This window comes from Zootermopsis nevadensis, unplaced genomic scaffold (genome assembly GCF_977971745.1).
Source record: "Zootermopsis nevadensis isolate Lab colony 2312 unplaced genomic scaffold, Znev_1.0 Znev_ptg000005l, whole genome shotgun sequence".
Taxonomy (NCBI): domain Eukaryota; kingdom Metazoa; phylum Arthropoda; class Insecta; order Blattodea; family Termopsidae; genus Zootermopsis; species Zootermopsis nevadensis.
Genome location: NW_028259137.1, coordinates 607,730 through 622,255, shown reverse-complemented (window position 1 = coordinate 622,255; position 14,526 = coordinate 607,730). Strand labels below are relative to the sequence as shown.

Here is a 14,526-nt window from a genome sequence, read left to right as displayed (position 1 = left end):
AATGCTGACCTTGTAATCCTGGGGTCCCGGGTTCGATTCCCAGCGGTGCCCAAATTTATAACTTGTGTTGGGCAACACAGAGTTTTCCTCCGGGGCTTCCCCGGTTTCTCTGTGGCATCCCAACAATTACTCCATACTTCATACACACAGAAGGAAATGGCAAACTACTTCTGTATCACCTGCCTAAAAAACATATATGAACAGGTCCCAGCCAGAGAAAAGGATGGAAGGATCCTGGTCATAATATGTCGCCAACCTCCTGTAAAGGAGACGGCGTAATAAAGAAGAATATACTGTTTGTAGCTATATGTGAATTACCAATGATTCTCTAAACGTCTGACAATGGCTGATTCATTATAGGAATAATAGCTGGATATGTCCATTGTTTGAGGCATATTTGCTATACACACAGTTTCAGAATAATGAATTCTTCTTGGGTTACCGGCCATGTAAGGTGGTTTGCGCAGTAGCACGTGAGCAAACCATTTCACTGTAACTGTAATTATAGGCAATGCTGGTATAAACCAACTTCACAACAAAGTCTCCCTCTCTTCCTGTTTCTGCATAGTTCTCTATTTCTGTATGCAGCATCAGACTTGCCTCCTCAAACTAACAACTTATCTATGCAATGACAATGCCATCTGGTCTGTGACTAGTCATCTAGTCCCAAATTGAGACCCTGCATTTATGTTCCCAAAATGTGGTGCCATTTATCCAGTCACATTAATTTGCCTTTAATTTCAGTTGTTTTAGTTCTTGCAAGATGCATTCCATTTGAATTACCTGGATTTTGTGCTATTACTTTCACTGGTCAACTTCTGTTCTCAACCACTGGTTACTTTGACAAGTTAATCACCATCTTGCCAGATTATTTGCCAAGCATTCCATTTGAGGGTTAAGTACATGATTTTTTAATTTCCTGTAAGGTGCACGTAAGGGGGTACACAAATGTTAAGAGACTGACTAGTCTCCTACCATGTACCTATTACTAAATTTTTAAGAATTTTCTGCCACAGTTAAGTACAGATAACTCCTGTAACCACACTATTATGAGTGATTGTACCACACAATAAAGTATTATGTGTTCTTATTAACCCCGTAAAGCCAAGTGGTAACTATATGCATCACCTGCTGTAATAATCAGGAACTGTGTTTTTTGCCCATGAAGGGTATTTATGGATTTCATATGATTCTCAGAGTAAGTAGCATTAACCAATTGCTCTTTGTAATGGAGAAGTGTTAAATTTTCTTTGAGGTATGGAGTGAATTTCTAAATATGATTTAAGAGGGTTAACCAACACCTGCAGCAAATTTTTAGATGAAATGAGTTGTGAGAAAAAGAGTAGTATCAGTTTTCAGATTGACAGGCAGTCAAAATGGACATGCCTCTTGAAGTCAAAGACTTTTTATTATTGAAAAAGGACCTTATATTTAAAAGGCTAAGAGTAGTGCACTTTAGAAAGAAACTGGTCTAGTAGAGAAAATTTTTGTCCTTGTAATGTTTGCCTTGAACTAAAAAACATAATTCTTGAACATGCCTATGACCAAGGATTACTAAAAATTAGGCACAAGAGGCTTTAAAGAAGCATTGTACATATTCATTACACTGCAAGATGATTATGAACAAAAAGCTGCGAAAGAAGTATTCCAACATTTAACTAAAATAACAAGAAAATTCAGTCATAACAGCTGGTTTCCTATCTCAGACCCAAAACCAAATTTTCTGTTTTGATTTTAACATCTGTGTGACAACTACATTAAGTTCTGTAGCATCAAATGTGATAATGCAGGATGATGATAAATGGTGAGTGATAAGGATGTGGGAGGAAACTGCTATGACCTATATCAAGGCACTATCCTAAAATTTATCTGGATTTACTAATGAAAAGCACAATAATTCTCAATAGCTAAAATTCAAAGCAAGGTTGCTACCTAACCTAACCAAACTCACTACTGTTGTCTGTCAAAAAATTGGATTATGGTTTTCTGAATTATGGCACTGTGCAGTCTTGTAGGTGGCTACTAATTCAAACCCCTCTCTGCTTTAACCGTGTATACTGAACTGATAAATTCCTCCAGAATGTTGGTAACTAAATGCAAGACCACACAGCATCATTACCCAGAAGGCCACAATCCTAATTTTCACAACCTCACACAGTCAAAAAATAAATATTTAAGAGTGACATGAAGATGCTTATCATTTTACCTCTTTATGTTTCCTGGTGTAATTGTACTATCATTGTTGGTGTGGGCATTTGCTCTGGATAATTTCCAATATGAGCAACACCACAGTACACTTTTAGTATAAGCAGTGCTTGTTAACAACAAGGCTGGTTTGTATTCTCTTGTGTAACATTGCAGTGCTGATGTACAGCTGGAGTATGATAGCAGCCATGTTGTCAGTTTTGGTGTCTACACTGGTGATTGGCATCTCACGTTACGCACATGCAGCTCCACCTCCAAACTTCCTTTGTACATTCATCACTTTTCAAGTCACGCAGAGTTTATTATTTTTACCTCAAGTCAATATGGAGGTAAAGCAAAATATTTCAAAGGCTATAACTAAACAGGCAGTATCCTGGTTCTTTTGATTTCACATTCCAATTTGCAAACATATAAATAAATTAATAATTACAGTAATAATAAGACTTCAGGCCAATCTCATTATCTGAACCATTTGAAGTTAGCACACAAATGGTACTTGACTTTTCAAGCTAGAAATGGAACTGTTTGTTTGGTTATTTAAACATTTACCACACCACCTATATTTGCTGCTACAATCATTATAAACTATATTTTAGTATAATCATTGTAGCAGGGGAAATTTAATTTTACTGTTATAATGCATTAGGCAGAGCAAATGGCTAAAGTTGGTCTGATAACTGCAGAAATTACATTGTGTAGTGCTGAAGCATAAATTGCCAGGGTAAAGCTAGAATAGATATTGTATAATTTGTAGAAACTATTCCAAGCAATGAAATACCCAAGATAGATGGTTCGTTAACCTCCGAGTTCTAATATGAACAGCACCTGTGTATAAGACAACATGAACAAACCTGTCAAGCAAGCAGTGCACTGCTGACAAAACTTTAACTCATGATACAGACATATTGGTAACTACAGCCTAATCAACAAATTTAATAAGTGAATACATGCTTACTTTCTAAACAAAATTACTAACGTTATAACATAAGTGTGAGGCATAATGAACACCTTTGAAATTCTAACAGTGTACACCATAAGAGCACATCTTTCCAATGTTGTTATAAATGTGGGGGTGCAAGTATTCTCAGCCCACACTGATCCTGGCAATCATACTAAAAGAATAAAAGTATTAGTTACAAAGTTCAAAGCACAACTCGGTAGCATCAACCCTGGTGGCACAGCATTTAATACACATAACTTCAGCATCCTGCCTATATATTTCAGTAAAATTTAATTTCTGGCAGCACTGCTGATCGCCCGCTCAGTAATCACCTTAAGTTTAGTGTGAGTAATCAACTGCAAAACATTCACTTAAGAAACATGTGAAGTGCTTCTCCCACTAAATTGGTTTGGATGTTCACATGACTTTGTGTTCTTATGTACATTGCAATAAAAATCAAGTACTTAACAATTTTAAGTCCAAAATCAGAAGTGAGGTAAGCATACAACCAGCATCACAATTCTCATCACTCTTATTTCCTTCAGTTTGTCTGTATGAGGCTTTCCTCTGCCTTTCACTAACCACAATTATATCCGAAAGATATCAATTCACTGAAGACACCAATATGTCCATCTAAATTGAAGAAAAATGTGTATTACTATCAACACTGAATTATCTGAGACATGTGACTAGGTTCCAGAGCAAAACAAAGTAGAAAGATTACAATTGCATGGACATCCTTACTCGCTGGTCAACATGTTGGAAGAGTAAAAGACAAAAATTCTTGTAAACAGAATTGTATATCTGCAGTCAGATTTTAACACCAAACCCTATGTCAGAATGCCAGAAAAACGAACTTCCAGCCTTGCCAATGCAGTACAATACAGCGATAATGTAGATGATAATAAGCTACTTTTAATTGTTCTACACACAAGCAATAATCACATTTTTATTTAAATATTAGTCTGCATGTTTTTGTATCCATTTTCAGTTACTCTTGGTGTGACATTAATTCATGCTTCTCTTCAAACTAGGCAGACATATTGGTGTTTTTGCTCAACACACATATGGCACGATAACTGTAAATAATGAACGGCAGAGAAAGCCACATATGATCAGACAGAAGTAAATTATGTACGATAAATTATGACACCAGCTGTATGCTTACATCACCTCCATTTAAGGCTTGGGAGATCTTAGTACTTGATATTTGTTGCATAAGGTGTGCATGATATCAGTGCTTAAACTTTACATTTAGTACATTCTGTAACAATCAATTTTATTGCTATTAATTTTCCATTGCAGGGAAGTAAAACCTACAATCAACTGGAAGAAAATTTTAATGATGTCAATGAAAGTCACTCAGATGTAATTACTCAGACTTCTGCTCCAAAACATTTGCAGATACAGCAGTATTGGATTATACTTGCCACAGCTATTGATCATATTTTATGTCTGATTTATTTGATTTTCTTTGTGAGCATTCTTATCAAGTGAAATTAAACAACTTTTAATAGAAGAAGGTAAAACAGTGTGATAATGGGGAGGGGGAGGGGAGATGGGTGGATCTTCTCAAATGTACAGAAGAACTGAACTCAAGATTTCAATTCTACCACTCACTACATTTTCAAACTCTATTACAATCCAGACAGAAAGTCTGAAATCAATGTTATTTAAATTACTGTTGCTGTAAGAATCCTCCTTAAAGAGAAACCAATTATGCAAACCTGACAAAGCTACAATAAATAAGCAAACACTTTCACAAGACCATGAAATGAAACTGATATGCAGTTGTTTACTTTCTATGAATTTTTACAAAGTCATTCTTAATGAAGATTGGTATTATTATAACAAGATATCAATAGCATGAACCAGTATGAATTCATATATTTTGTAGGATTTGAGGTTCTCATACCAGTGAGTACAAATATGGCTGTCTGCTGGGTTGTAGCACTGTGTAGTCTGGTTAACTTCTGCCAGACTACGTGATGCTACAGCCCAGAAGACAGCTATTTTCATGTATTTGGTTGTAATTCATACAAACCTATATTGTACAATTAAAATACTGTGACTTTGTGCCCTGTCTTGTTGCTCTTTTAAGGCATCATTCAATAGAAGAGTATTAATTTTTTAATGCAAAACTGATCTGAACTGTGTACACCCAACCTTAAAATTCACAACCAACAAGGAAGATTAACACCAATGTAATTCTTTTATATTCAACTAACAAAAGAAGTCCCAACAAATTTATAGACAGCAGATATTGACCAGTGGCAGGCTGTTGTGAAAACAGTAATGAATCTTCAGGTTCCACAAAATGTTGGGAATTATTTGAGTGGCTGGGCAACTGTTGACTTCTCAGGAAGGTCTTAGCAACAAAGAGTGAAGAAGTAAGTACAGCATATACAGCAAGGGTACATCTACCAACACTAAAACAGTTCATAACCCATATGAACATAATATAACAAACTTTAATTTAATAAAATGTATTAAAATATATGCAACCTCTGAAAACATAACACAGAACAAAACTTCCATTAACAGGAATCTATCAACTGCAAACTCGTAACATAACCCAAATATAGTAAATGTTAAGAAGTAAAGAAAGCTTAAAATTAAGCGCTAAAACACCTTGGTCAAGGGTAGCAGTAAGCATGGCGATCTACATTACTTATGTACGATTTATATGCTTTCTTTATGTGTGCAATAAAGTTTTAATGAAAGTTTTACTTACTTTTATATGAAAACCCACCAGGTTATAGGCCCAGTCATCGTAGTAGACCTAAAACAAGTGTTATAATAATGCGTGACAGTGAAGTGTAAAAGTAAAGCAAAGTAAAGTAAAGTAAAGTAAAGTTTGTCCCACTATACGCCATGTAGGCGTTTGGGGGGAGTGGAGGTATAGCTCCTCTCTTCCTTGACCTCGGCACTAGATGGGGGTGAGTGGTCAGCATCACGCCCCGGCCGGCTTTACCCCCGGGAAAGGACCCCGGTACCCATTGTAGAGGAGGCTGGGTGGGCCCCAGAGCCGGTCTGGACGCAGAGGAAAAATCCTCTGCCCCCGTCGGGGATCGAACCCCAGTCGTCCAGCCCATAGCTAGCCACTATACTGACTGAGCTATCCCAGCTCATGGCAGTGAAGTGTAAAAAGGAGAAATTGAACACGGCGCGTGACCTAACCAAAAAACACATGCGAGATAAGGGTATCGAGCTTTTCCTCATACATACCAATGATTTATTGCCAGCCATTAACTCAGTCAACCTATACTTTTTGCAAATGATACTAATACTATTATTAGACATCCAGAAATTGACTGTTTCCAAATTTGCATGAATGATGTCTTTACTAGCTAGCTTGAACTTAATTAAATTGAATTAATTCTGGGGAACTCAATAGACAGCAATAAAGTATTTTACATTAAAAAGAAAATCATTATAACAATGGCAAGCACTAAAAGGAGAGCCTCATGTAGGAAACTGCGTAAGAAATTAAAAATTCTTCCACTAGCCAGTGAGTTCTTGCTCTATTATAATCTCAAGTGCACAACATAGAAAAGTATCAAACAAACTCAGATATCCACAATATAAATATAAGATACAGTTATAAATCTTCTCTCCCCCAAGCGCCGACATGGCCTTTAGTGGGACAGCTTTAGCTACTTACAGATATAACCTTCATGTACCAAACACTAATATCAGAAAACATCAAAGGATTTTAGAATACAGGAATTAGCTATTCAATAGTCTTCCTCCACTATAAAATGTCTGAATCACGATGTAAAAAAGTTGAAGCCAGCACTAAAGCAGTATCTCCTATCTCACTCCCACTCCATGGAATTAATTCAACCAAAAATTCTCAGCTATTATAAATGTACGTAAGTAATTGTGGTGATGCTTTCTGTTGTGTTAGGGAAGTGAACACGGAATTTGTGGTGCTTGTAACCTATTGGCTTCACCTTATGAACATAATTTTTGATTCGCTGGATGCACTGAATAATTTGTTGTTGTTCCTTTTTCCCTGTTTGTTTCTTGTGTAGTGTTGGCTTATAGGAGTACTAAATGTTATTTGATTATCCTTTTCCAAAATTCATGTTGTGTATTTGATATAGACACTTATAGTAAAGTATACTGCCCTACGAGTCGAAATAGTATAATATTTTACGTGACTTGAAACTGTTCTGTAAACGGCGAAAAATACAATTCCATTTGATGGGAGTAACTCTAACAGCTGGAAGTTCAGAATAGAGACACTGTTGGATGAGTTGAAGTTGTTTGAATTCGTGCAAAAACCAGTTACGAAAATGGTAACAATTTGCATGGACACAAATGAAGTTCGTGCGGAAAAGGGAAAGACTATCGTGGCACTACAGAAAGGAAAAAGAAATCACAAATAGTACAAAGGATAGCAGACAGTCACATGGAATATATAAGGAACAAGAAAATGGCGTGTGAATTTTGGGAAGTGCTGAAAGACACGTTCGAGGGAATAGGAATTACACATTTTTAAGAAACTTGTTAAAAGGTATATTTGAGTCAACAACAAAGAAATACTTCATGGTTGGCTACATTAAAAATGGTTAACTGTGGACTTGAAAGGCTGAAAAATGCTTTTTGTGAGAGATGTGATTTTTGACGACTCTAAGTTTACATACGCTGACGTAAGTGGAAATTTATTTACATTCCACAGATCTTTCATAGGCCTAAGCCAAGGATGTAGAACAGGTCATAGCACAAATACATTAATTGTTTCTAGTATACATATAAATACATAGTTATAACAGCTATTTACAGATTTTTGATACTACTGTATTATAGCAAAATAATTATGATGAGAAACCATCACCATTGTTACTTACATTAATTTATAATAGTTGAGACTTTTTCGGTGATGTAAATTCTTCTACTGAGTAGGAGTGAGATAGGAGATACTCCTTTAACTCTGGCTTAAACATTTTTATATCGTGATTTTAACTTTTTATAGTATGTGGAAGATTATTGAATAACTTAATTCGAGTATAGCAAAGTCCGTTTTGATATTTACTGAAGTTAGAATTCGACACAAGAAGGTTGTATCTGTATCTTGTTCTTATGTTGTGGATATCCGAATTTGTTTGAAAATTTTTCATTTTATCAACTGCAAATGATAATAGTGAGAGCAAGAATTCTCTGGGTAGTGGAAGAATATTAAAACTTCTTAAATAATTCCCTACAAGAGGCTCTAATGATCCTCTTTTGAGTGTGAAATACCTTTTTGTTGTCCATCGAATTTTCCCAGAAAATGATTCTCATATGACATGATGGAATGGAAGTAAGCAAAACATGCCAAGCTTAGTTTAGGGATAATGTATTGAATGTGTTTTCCAGTGTAATTTGTTGTCAATTTGTAGGCCAAGAAATTTAGTTGTTTCTATTACCTCGATTATTTTATCATCACACGCTATATTTAGATTTACGCAAGTTCTGTTAGTACAAAATTTCATGAATTTTGGTTTGTCACAATTTAATGTGAGTTTATTGGCTTTAATCCATTAGTTCAAGCTAGCAAAGACATCATTTATGCAATTTTAAAAACAGACAATTTCTGGATATGAAATAATAATATTAGTATCATCAGCAAAGAGTATAGGTTTAGAATGAGAGTTGATGGTTGGGGGCAGATCATTGATATACGAGGCTCGTCCGCAAAGTAAGTTTCCCTGGGGCCGTTTACAGAAACAAAACACATTTTCATGGAAATATTTATTGCAACAGATAGCGCAAGTGTCCAGCTATTTTCCAACATATTCGCCACCGGAATTGAGACATTTGTCATACCGTGGGACCAACTTTTGAATACCTGTGTCATAGAAGTCTGCCGCCTGGGATTGGAACCACTGTGTGACAACCATCTCCGCCTCTCTGTCATTCTCAAAACGCTGACGCTGACCGGACAGGAATTTCTTGAGGTGTAGGAGAAGACGGAAATCACTGGGAGCGAGGTCCGGGCTGTAGGGTGAATGATTAAACACCTCCCAGCTGAACTCCTGCAGGAGACTTGCTGTCCGTCGAGCCGTGTGCGGCCTAGCGTTATCACTGACCGCACTTCACAGTCGGCGGGAGCTGGAATAAGAACCTCCATCTTCAACAGCTGCAACGATGCTACTGTGAGAACGTGGGAAGTACCGTTAGTGCATGCGCCATGCTACGTCATTGCTCTATCACGTACGCACAGTCGCTTCGCGCAATATAAGGTTTGCTAGCTGTGGGACGAGTGGGAAACTTACTTTGTGCACGCGCCTCGTATATGAGAAAAAGCAGAGGACCAAGTATTGAACCTTGGGGCACTCCATGTTTTACAATGCCCCAATTTGAGTAGGTTCAATCATTTGAATTTGATGATTTTATTTCTACTTGTTGCTTTCTGTCATGAAGGTATGATTTAAACCACTGACCAGCTATATTTTGAATTCCACAAAAATTTAGTTTTGATAGTAATAATTCACGATTTACACGATCAAATGCTTTAGCAAGATCACAAGACATTCCACAAACATGCACTTTATTATTTAGTGCACTTAAGATTTCATCTGTAAAACTGAACAGGGCTTTATCAGTCGAAAGATTTTTTCTAAATTCAAATTGTTTACCTGTAAGGACATTGTTTGAGTTTAAGGAATAACTTACTCTCTTATACATAACTTTGTCAAAATTTTAGAGAATGCTTTTAGAAATGAAATTGGTCTGTAATTATACATGCAAAATTTTTCACTTTTTTGGAATATTTCAGTCGTTCTGGGAAAGTGCCTACTGCCATTGATTGATTGCACAAATAACATAGAGGATCACTAATCTGGTCTGTGCAGCTTTTTAGTAACATTGTAGATTTTTCACCATCACCACCATAAGCCAGCATTGAGTTTAGTGAAAATGAAGGATGGTACCATCACCAGTGACGACCAGGAAATACTTGAAAGATGGTATAGGCATTTTGATAAATTGCTCAATCAAGAAATAGGATGGGAGAAAGGGGAAGAAAACGAGAGTGAAGTTGAGGAAGATCAGCAGTCTTCAAAACTATTCAAGAATTATAGTGGATCCCCCAGTTTTGAAGAAGTTCGAAAAGAATTTCAAAAACTTAAAAATAACAAATCGACAATAACAGACCAAATCCCAGCAGAGCTTTTTAAATATGGAGGAAGAAAGTTAAAACAGTGGCTCTATGAAATAGTGAGGAAGGCTTGGATGAACGAAGAAATAACATATGAATGGAAGGAAGGAATCATCTGCCCTGTACATAAAAAGGGTGATCAAATGGTTTGTGATAACTATCGAGGTATCTTACTGTTAAATCTTGGCTATAAGGTTATTTCGACAGGCCTCTCCCGTTTGTTGAGCGCAGTATAGGTGATTATCAGTGTGGCTTTCGTCTAAACAAATCCTCCATCGATCAAATCTTTGTAACGCGACAAATTCTGGAAAGAACAATTGAATTTGGAATTGGTACATACCACCTCTTTATTGATTTCAAAGCAGCCTATGATAGTATAAGGTAGTCAGAACTGTATAATGCTATGAGATCAATGAATATTCCAGAAAAACTTATAAGTATGGTCAAAGTAACAATGACCGATACAAAAAGCTATGTCAGAGTGAAGACAAACCTCTCAGAACCTTTGATAACTGCTTTGGCCTGTTTGTTATTTAACATAGCATTAGAAAAAGTTGTAAGAGAAGCTATGAGTTTAGGATTCTTTATTATATCATCCTCTATCTTTATTGATATTTACCTGTCTCCCTTCTCACAATTCTTCAGACTGCTTTTACTTTGTTATCTGACTCTATTGTAATGTGCACGTTTAGCCTCTTTAATGACTTGAGTTAATATCTTGCAATATTTACTGTAGTGACTTTTTATTATTTGGTTGTTACTAGCTCAGCAATTTAGGTACAGATCTCGTTTATGTTTACAAGGTGTTTTAATACCTTTAATAATCCATTCTTTATTTTCAAACAACTTTTTCTCTGTTCTGATGGGCAAACTCACTTCAAAACCTCTTAAGAAGATATTTAGGAATGTGTTAAATTTGGAATCTACATCATGTCTGTTTAATACTGATTCCCAGTTTTCATTATTTAGGTGTGTTATAAATTATTTAATAGTGTCATTATTTACAAGTCTGAATCATTTCCTGTAATTATGGTAATTAGAGATCTATTCTATATTTTTTATAACTAGAAGTTGAGCATCATGATCAGAGAGCCTATTTATCTTTCCTGGAACTGTCTATAAAACATTATCAATGGCAGTACTGGAGTAATTTTGAAATCTTGTGGGGAAGATAACTATTTAAGATTTGAGGTTTTCACAGCAGTGAGTATGAAGATTTCTGTCTTCTGGGTTGTTGCTCTGTGTAGTCTGGTAGATGTTAACCAACGTTTCAGAGGTCATACTGCCTCTGTCATCAGGGCGATGATCGCCCTGATGACAGAGGCAGTGTGACCTTCGAAACGGTAAACATCTACCAGACTACACAGCGCAACTACCCAGAAGACAGAAATCTTCAAGATAACTATTGACATGAGATTAATGGATGTTAGTAGCGAGTCTTGAATATACCAGGACTTCCTCCTCACAAACTCATCAATCATTCTATCTATCACCTTTTGTTTCCACAGTAGTGTAAATGTGGCTTGTAATTTTCTGGGTTATAACATCATGTAATATTGTAGGTGGTTGCTATTTATCAAAGAAGACTATAACTTCACTCTGAAAATGGAGACCATAGTTTCTCCTACAATGTTGATAACTACAGAAAAGACTACATAATACCACAGTACTCAGAGATGGACGTAACACATTCCTCTGAAATCCTGGTTATCACTGATGAGTCAAAACCAGGAAGATCATAATCCAAAATATTCTCTGATATTGTTCAATGTACATTAAATAGGGCCAGAAGTATCAATGATATATGCTGACCTGTAAGCATCAATGGTTACTTTGACAGTCAATGCAGAACATTTTTCTGTTCTTGGTGCTGCACAGTATTTCATGTCATGTCACCTCCACTCCCCCTCTGACAACGGCTCCAGCACTGATGTCGCTCTATAGAGGCAGAATGCAGTCACTATAAGTGGAAGTGAAAACATAATTGTAAATACTAAAATTATCTTCAAACCCATTTAATACAATAATCAACACCATAGAGCAGTCTCTCTCCTGAACAGTTACTTAATAAAAGCTCAGCTTGAATAATTCCCAGTGTATTATGGAACCCAGAGGTCCACTATATCATAAAAGCATGCCACTGATCTTCATCAACCAAACAAATCCAGCCCGCAATCTATTTCCTTAAGACTCAGTTTAATTTTACCCTCCCACCTGAGGCTAGGTGTCATTTTTCAGGATTTGGAAGTTGTATGCATATTAATGCCATGTGTATTACAAGCCCCATCCATCATATCATAATACCCATATTTGTGAAGTGTACAAAATCCTCATTATGCAACTTTCACTCACCAACAGTCACGTCATCTTTCAGGGTCAAAATATTATCATCAGCCTGTTGTCAAATACCCTCCATGCCCTTCCATAATTAGACAAACCAACATTCATACCATACAAAACAGGTAAAATTGTAATAGTTCAGTGTTAAGTCTTTCATAAATTAAATTTTAATTTTTTCTGTCTTTCCCAAACACATTAACTCTGCCAAATTTGTGTAATTTCAAGCAAATAATGAAAATCATTCAGTTACTTTTGCACCACTTCATGAGTGTATGAGGAAAGCTCCTTGCATGTTTAGACCTAACCCAGCATTAGACGAATGTGTGGCTCACACTCTCGCCTTCCCGACAGGAGCCAAAACGGGCCTTTAAAGAACTGATATTCATGTGGTATAGGGCTCTCTCCCTTCTTGAGGTGACTTACATTTCATTATACAACAGCTTATTTTAAGGTTAGTGGTTGATAACTCATCACTAGAATGCAGGGCAAAAACATAACATAAAGATAGCAAATGGATTCTTTGAAAATGTGACAAAGTTCAGATATTTGGGACCAACAGTAACAAATCAAATATAGAACAGATGGAATTCAGGTATTGCTTGCTACCATTCAGCTCAGAACCTTTTGTCTGCAGTCTAAAAATGTAAAGATTAAAATACAAAAAAAAAAAAACTATAATTTTTCCTGTAGTTTTGTATGGGTGTGAAACTTGTCTCATATACTAAGGGAGGAATGTAGACTGAGGGTGTTTCAGAACAGGATTCTAAGGAAAACATTTAGACCCAAGAGGGATGAAATACTAGGAGGCTGAAGTAAGCTGCATTATGAGAAGTTACTTCTTGCCTCTCTTTTCATAAAATTACAAACGTTCATGACAATTTCTTGGCTCTGACTGCGTAATGTTTTGGAACCTAACTTGGAATGAACAGGTGGCATGTTGTTAACACAGCACAGTCACAAGACAATAATATCAGGCTTCCACACTGCTGCACTGACACAAACTGTACTGACTGATGGAAACAAGTGGTAAACTTAATTGCTTCCTTTCCTCCTCCTTCCTACCTTCATTGAGTGGCCCGCATACATACTAAGCTCTCCCCACAAGGTCATCGCCCATAATCGGTGAATCCAGTTCTACTTCCATACCTCCATAGCTAATATATTCCACACAGGCTCCTCACATTCCAAGTTCCCATTCTCAAGTCGCCTGGGTTGTTACACGCAATACATCTAGTTCCAAGGCTTTGTTATTGTTTTCGGTGTTCGTCAAACATCGCCTAAATAGAGTAGAGTTTATTTACATTCCATAGATCCTTCTTAGGACTCAACCAAATGATGTAGAACATGTCATTCCATACAATATAAACTTCAGAACTTTCAACACAAGTACAAGAACGTATTTCACATATCAATGTACATAAACTTCAGATTCTGCAATACAAGAATGAAAAATAATTTTACAAATTGATATTTAGTAAGGTTAGCATTTGGCACATAGAGATCATCTTTACGTCTTGTATTTAAATTATGTACATCTATATTTATTTTAAATTTATCCACGTTTTCCACCACAAAATGATAGCAAGCAGAGTATAAATTCACTTGCAAGTGGAAGTATATTAAATTTACGAAATAATTTTCTACGAAATACCCTGCTTTTGACACCTGCCATTATTCTAATAATTTTCTTTTGCATGTAAAAAACATTATTACTGTCTGTTGAATTTCCCCAAAAGATTAATCCATATGACACTACAGAGAGCAAGTAAAGTAAACTAGCTTTAAAGTATCTATTGTCATGAGTGGTACGACTGTTCTCATGGCAAAGCATGCAGAGCTTAATTTGGGAATAATATACAAAATATAGCATCAAAAACAATCGGCACAACATATT

General features: G+C 36.2%; 2 protein-coding genes across 10 annotated transcripts in view; one reads left to right on the top strand and one right to left on the bottom strand.

Moving 5' to 3' along the window:
* Positions 1 to 5,871, top strand: part of LOC110835437 (neuronal acetylcholine receptor subunit beta-3) — a 22,334-nt gene extending 16,463 nt beyond the window's left edge. For both annotated transcript variants that reach the window (XM_087343288.1, XM_087343287.1), the window contains exons 9-10: positions 2,362 to 2,534; positions 4,451 to 5,871. In XM_087343288.1, coding sequence (XP_087199414.1) covers positions 2,362 to 2,534; positions 4,451 to 4,642 — 365 coding nt within the window. In that variant the 3' untranslated portion in view covers positions 4,643 to 5,871. The remainder of the gene's footprint in view (positions 1 to 2,361; positions 2,535 to 4,450) is intronic.
* The window catches only part of LOC110835449 (uncharacterized), a 26,758-nt gene extending 12,232 nt beyond the window's left edge, over positions 1 to 14,526 (bottom strand). For 3 of the 8 annotated variants that reach the window (XR_015533722.1, XM_087343290.1, XM_087343289.1), the window contains exons 1-4: positions 13,695 to 14,526; positions 12,105 to 12,252; positions 8,982 to 9,244; positions 5,880 to 5,927 (exon numbers count right to left, since the gene is read on the bottom strand). Coding sequence is in view for 2 of the 8 variants with exons in the window: in XM_087343290.1 (XP_087199416.1) it covers positions 5,880 to 5,927; positions 8,982 to 9,244; positions 12,105 to 12,114 (321 nt within the window). In the remaining 6 variants the exon portion in view is untranslated. Of the gene's footprint in view, positions 1 to 9; positions 5,928 to 8,981; positions 9,245 to 10,466; positions 10,597 to 12,104; positions 12,253 to 13,694 lie in introns of all 8 variants that reach the window. The other 5 variants (XR_015533725.1, XR_015533723.1, XR_015533724.1 and 2 more) reach the window with 4 other exon arrangements.